This window comes from Somniosus microcephalus, chromosome 22 (assembly GCF_052327205.1).
Source record: "Somniosus microcephalus isolate GS21.2 chromosome 22, FLI_Smic_1.0, whole genome shotgun sequence".
Classification (NCBI taxonomy): Eukaryota; Metazoa; Chordata; class Chondrichthyes; order Squaliformes; family Somniosidae; genus Somniosus; species Somniosus microcephalus.
This window is the reverse complement of record NC_141008.1, coordinates 66,682,081-66,687,846: the sequence shown is the minus strand read 5'-3', so window position 1 is coordinate 66,687,846 and position 5,766 is coordinate 66,682,081. Positions and strand designations below refer to the sequence as shown.

Here is a 5,766-nt window from a genome sequence, read left to right as displayed (position 1 = left end):
AACATTTGTCATTTACCTCACTGCTGTTTGCAGGACCCTGCTGTGTGCAAATTGGCTACCACGCTTCCTACATTGCAACATTGATGCTGCCAAAGTACTTCATTGGCTGGAAAGCATTTTGGGATGCCCTGTGGTCATGAAAAGTGCTATATAAATGCACGTCCTTTCTTCTTACTGGAAATTGTTAGACAGAACTCTTCAGTACCTTGGGTGGGAAATTAATACACATGATGATAGAAGATTTTTAATCCTATATACTAAGAAATGAGTTGAGAAATGTATCAGATGTTACTAGTAACTTTAATTTCTTTCTAGCTTATATTGATATGTTTTCTTCCAATTCATTTTCAGTTTTGAAAATCTACAGTTGAACCTCAGATTGATTCGCAGATGCTTAAATTTCTTATTGGTGCTTTTAATTGTCATTATTATCTTGTGATTAATATTTTGGTTGTTCTTTTTCTTTATAACAAAGTGAGGGAAGTCAGGGCTCGAGAGTGGAACCATTTTTTTTAAACTTTCGGTGCCAACTGTCAGCATAAAAAAAACTCCTAGTTCAGGTATAGCTAAGACTAATTGTAGAGTAAAGCATATTCATATTCATATTCCTCATCCTCACCTCAAAAGACTACTCTTCACTACATTATTATAAATGTTCTAATTTCTCACACGTACCATTTTTGTGTTCTGCCTGAGCAAGACTGCGAATTTAGTGCCAAAGTATAATCAAGCTTGTACTGTAGATTCACATGATGTGAAAGTAGGTTAAGACTGCCCAAAACTAATTTCAGATGGACCCTTACCAGCAATGGCTGGATTGAAGCATAGGCCCCTACGGCAAAAGAATAGCGTGCTAACACAATACACCAGCCGAAACTTTAACTGGTTGTTTTTAAAGATTTTCTGTGACACAAAGAAATTGCTCTAATTTGTCACCCCAAAACCAAGTCCGGATATGACATAGGAACACAGGAACAGGAGTAGGTCAATTCAGCCCCTCGAGCCTGTTCCGCCATTCATTTATGGCTGATCTGCATCTTAACTTCATCTACCTGTCTTGGTTATTTAATACACTTGCCTAACAAAAAGCTATCAATCTCAGTTTTGATTTTTTCAATTGACCTAGTCTCAACAGCTTTTTGGGGGGGAGAGAGTTACAGATATCCACTACCCTTTGTGTGAAGAAATGCTTCATGACATCACCCTTGAACGGCCTAGCTCTAATTTTAAGGTTATGCCCCTTGATCTGGGCTCTCTGCACCAGAGGAAATAATTTATCTCTTTTTACCATATCAAATCCTTTAATCATCTTAAACACTTCAATGAGACCACCCCTTAATCTGTCCAGTTAAACTCTGAATGGAATATGTTTATTGGTTGTCATAGTAAATTTGATACATATGTAGTTGGTGCTGTGTTAAATACAGTCAAGCTTTGAAAAATAATTTAGATTTCTCTATGAACTGGCTATTTGCTTAGTAAGTCAAATGCCTGGTCTAGAATTTAAAACAGAGAAGGAAAATTGTAATTAGGGTTACAGTGCAGTTAGGGAAGGAAAGTGTGTCCTGGAGCATTTTAATGGTGAGATAAACCAACTATCACCTTTACTTGTTAGGGGTACTATTGGATGGTATTTCACCATTGCAGATAGTTTGTTGGAGTCAGGTACTGTTGAGTGATAGGGTCATAAAAGGGCATTTTATCCACGTCCAAGGATTGATGTGGAGAAAAGATTCCTAGCTGTATCCATACTGAGTATTTACAATGGGAAATGATAAATCTTACAACTTCTGAGTAGGTTGAAAGTCTTGAGTTAGAACTTTCCTGGTCAGAAAATTCTGCCAAAGTGGCTATTTAGGTCTTTGAGGGCATTGCTGGTTGTTATGTCCCAGAGACAAGTGAGAATGTAACAAAGAATGAGAATTTCATTTACTTTTCAGAAGTGTGTTCTCTCCATTACAGTTTCAAATGAGAATAATTTAATAATTTCTGATTTGCTGAACTGCCTTATTGCAACACAATAAAGGGGTATTCCTGCATCAAACCAGGCTTAGTATTCAATTTAGCTACTGTTTTCTACTTTTCAGTGACAAAGAGCTGGATTTTGTCGTTTCCTACCCACCCGGAGTAGGACGGGGGGAACTTGGAGTTCTAGGTTTTCCCGCACGCTGTAAAGATCTAACTCCACAGCGTGCAGTGACAAAGAGCTGGATTTTGTCGTTTCCTACCCACCCGGAGTAGGACGGGGGGAACTTGGAGTTCTAGGTTTTCCCGCACGCTGTAAAGATCTAACTCCACAGCGTGCATGCGACATAATGGGCATGTTCCCCACCCAGAAACCAGCCTGATTGATAGGCTGGCTTCCAGTCAGGCGGGGAACGCTGGCCAGGGACGCCGCAGGAACAGGTAGATGCGGGGTGGGTGTTTCCAAGCCCGGGGGCGGGGGGGGGTCACATCACCGACCCCAAGGCTGATTTGCAATCCCCAGGGGGGTCCAATCCCTGGCCTCGGAGTGTGGTGGGCAGGCTGCTGGTGGGTGAGCTTGTGGGGGTCGGGAGGAAGCACTCCTGCCCCTCCAGGCCCACAAGGATTGCTCCCGAAGGCTGTGCTTGCCTCGCTGCAGCTACCGGGAATCCCGAGCCTCGGGATCCCCGGCCGCCTGCAGTTAAACCTGTGCAGCAGGTTAAAGCAGAGGCTTCAGGCCTCATTATAATATTTAAAATGCCAACCCGCCTCCTGGCAGTGGGTTGGCTGCCCCATCCCCTGTCCCGCCTGAGTAAAAGGTGAAAGTGGGCGGGTTTGAAACTTTAACTTCCCGCCCCATGCCTCCAACCCACCCATTCTTTCATGTGAAAATTCCCGCAAGGTGTTAAGTTTACTAGCAAACTTTCTGTTACTGTTTTGAATTTAAAGAACCTGTGAACATTATATTCAGAATGTAACTAAATCTGTTACAAACCCCCTCTTACTTTTCTAAAGCCAAACCTTCTTGCTTTTTCCAGGCTTATTTAGATTTCCACTTTGCAGCTTGCCGCATTCCTTTTCATCAAGATTCTTTTTTGTGGTTTCTACTGGTTCAGATTCAAATGAAATTGCTGCTTGACTTGGGAGGTAGCCTGGTCTCTGCTGCAATGATCCTGCGGATGACTTCAACATTAAATTGTCACAGAATGAATCTTTCAGTGCCAATAGAAGAGGGTTTTGCTGTGAATACCGACGCACTGCTTCCCTTTGTTTCTTCTTCTTGCAGCAGGGTGAGCAGGTCGTACATAACACACGTGCAATGTAGACCCAGCCCAAATAATGGAGCTCAACTATGTTCAGCAAGAAGCATGCGAGACTGATACAAAACATAAAGTTCAAAAAGATGGTCTTTTCTGTTGCTCTGGATACGAAGCAGTCCGTTTTGGTTGGACATGGATAGGTCCAACAGACAAACAAACAAGAAACATTAAATCCATACAGGTAGTACTGTCCCAGCAAAAATGTTACCTCCATAACTGCTCTCAGCATTACATGTATAACATATACAGTTAAAATCTTGTTTGATAGATAGATTGGGTCACTGCTTTTATTACTTTTAATGTACTCTACTTCATATTCTCCATCTCTTAGATCAAATTCACTTCCCTGTGAGTTGCTGACATCAGATCTTTGACTCAAGGTTTCATCTTCTGGGAGGTGTCCACTAGTTCTAGGATTGTTTGATAATTCCAACTTATGTGCTTTTTGCATTTCATGTTTTTCATCATTTGCTATTTTGTGCAGGACATACACTATGTAGAAAATGGATGGTGTCGAAACCAAAACAATTTGGAAAACCCAGAATCTCAGGTGAGAGATAGGTGCAAAGGTGTTGTAGCAAACATTTTTACACCCTGGCTGGCGGGTGTTACAGGTGAATTTGGACTGCTCATCACTATATACTGCATCACCCACTAATGTGACCAGCAGAATACGAAAAATCAGCAACATTGTCAACCAGATCTTCCCAATCACCGTGGAATGGTTCTGAACTTCATTTAGGAGACGGCCAAGTAATGACCAATCACCCATTTTTTTATCTGTAGAAAAGAAAGCAGATTATATTGACATCAGACAAATGTGGTATAATATTAACTTTACCTAATATTATCTAAGTGACTTGAGATAACTGTTTCCTTTGACAAGGTTCTCTTTTAAGTTAGTAACTACGTTAACCCAAGAATAATATGTGTCATGGATATTTGAGCTTTAAGTAATACAAATAATCAAAAATTTGAAGGGGTAAAAAAATGCCCCATAGTTAATGGCTTGGTGCCATGGAGGTAGAAATGACTGCAAAACACACAAGGAATGAAGTTGTGTGGTATTTCCAATTGAGTTCACACATTGCATGAATAATGCTATCAGATGCCTTTAGAGAATGCCATTCACACAAGTAAGGTGATGAATAATGTCAGTATTTCCATTATAGCACAATCATTTTGCTTCACCATAATTCTTTTTAAAGTCAAGGCAATATGTGTATGTATTTGCTTGCCTAGACACAAAGCATTACCCAGCATAATCCCATACTGCAGTTTTACCTGTACTGTTTTAGCTGCCCCGTGCTAAGTCACAGTCAAGATCGAAGGATCCAAGAGGGGGCCGGCAGCAAGGCCATAGATGCCGAAAAAGATGCTGCCTGACCTGCTGAATGTTTCCAGCATTTCCTGTTTTTACACCATATATGGATATTGCTTTTAGTATGGAGAGACTGTCCATTTATTTTATTACTAGCACCTTCTTCTTATGGGGCATCTACAGTTGCTGTTGGCGGGGATTGGGCAAACCTATACAAAACAGACCGGAGTAAAAACATCCCGACGATGTGTTTGGTGAGTCGGGCAGAGGAGCGCAGCGCAATGAGCAGCAGCAGCAGACTCACGACACACTGCAGCACGTCGGCCGGCAGCTCCATTTCGGGTAACTCGCAGTCCGGATGGGAGGAGGGGAGCCGGGCATGGCGGCCAGAGCGGGAGAAGCAGGCCACCACACGTGGAGCCAGCAACAGTGAGGAGGCGGCCGCGGTGAAGAGGAGGACGGAGCGGCTGAGGGACATCATGCTCCCACTGCCACAGGAAGCCATTGTATTGACTCTGAACGCGGCGCTGTATGTATAGCTGACGTGTCCCTACGGGGAACAAGCATTCCATTGTACTTGTTACATATGGCAAATAAATCTAATCTGAATCTGAATCTGGTATGTTGCCCAGATGGTTTGTGACGCCCATGAAATGTAATATCAATCCAGTGATACCAAACCAGCTTGCATCATATAATGGCAGATTCAAAAATAACAGATAAAGCAGAAATTATAATACATTTTAACTTGACTGGTTGGAGTATTCCAAATTGTATTTATTCAGTAAGGTACATCCATATAAATTGATGCTTTCTCATGAACACTATCTCCATAGATTTATTTTTATACATTTCAATGTTTTTATACCCCAAATAAATATGTGACTACAACTGACACATGCATAATATTATTGATTAACACTACCTGACTTTTGTACAATTTACAATGGGTTCCTGTGATGAGGTGCCAAGAAAAATAAACCTTGAACACTGAAACCTAACAGTTGTACAGTACTTAGACCAAAAAGAAAATAATGCAGATGCTGGCAATCTGAAATAAAAACAGAAAATGCTAGAGATACTCAGCAGGTCAGGTAGCATCTGTGAAGAGAGAAACAGAGTTAACGTTTCAGGTCGATGACCTTTCGTCAGAACTGGAAA

At 41.5% G+C, this 5,766-nt stretch overlaps 1 protein-coding gene across 1 annotated transcript; it reads right to left on the bottom strand.

The window, feature by feature from the left end:
* Positions 1–620: 620 nt before the first annotated feature.
* On the bottom strand, positions 621–4,176 carry LOC147102492 (gap junction Cx32.7 protein). Its single transcript, XM_085964990.1, has one exon. It carries the CDS (start codon positions 4,054–4,056, stop codon positions 2,974–2,976), a length of 1,083 nt encoding a protein of 360 aa, XP_085821116.1. The 5' UTR covers positions 4,057–4,176; the 3' UTR covers positions 621–2,973.
* Between the last annotated feature and the right edge of the window lie 1,590 nt (positions 4,177–5,766).

Excerpts from the sequence above, each read along its gene's own strand:
- LOC147102492 (XM_085964990.1), bottom strand. The coding sequence starts at position 4,056 with ATGGGTGATTGGTCATTACTTGGCCGTCTCCTAAATGAAGTTCAGAAC.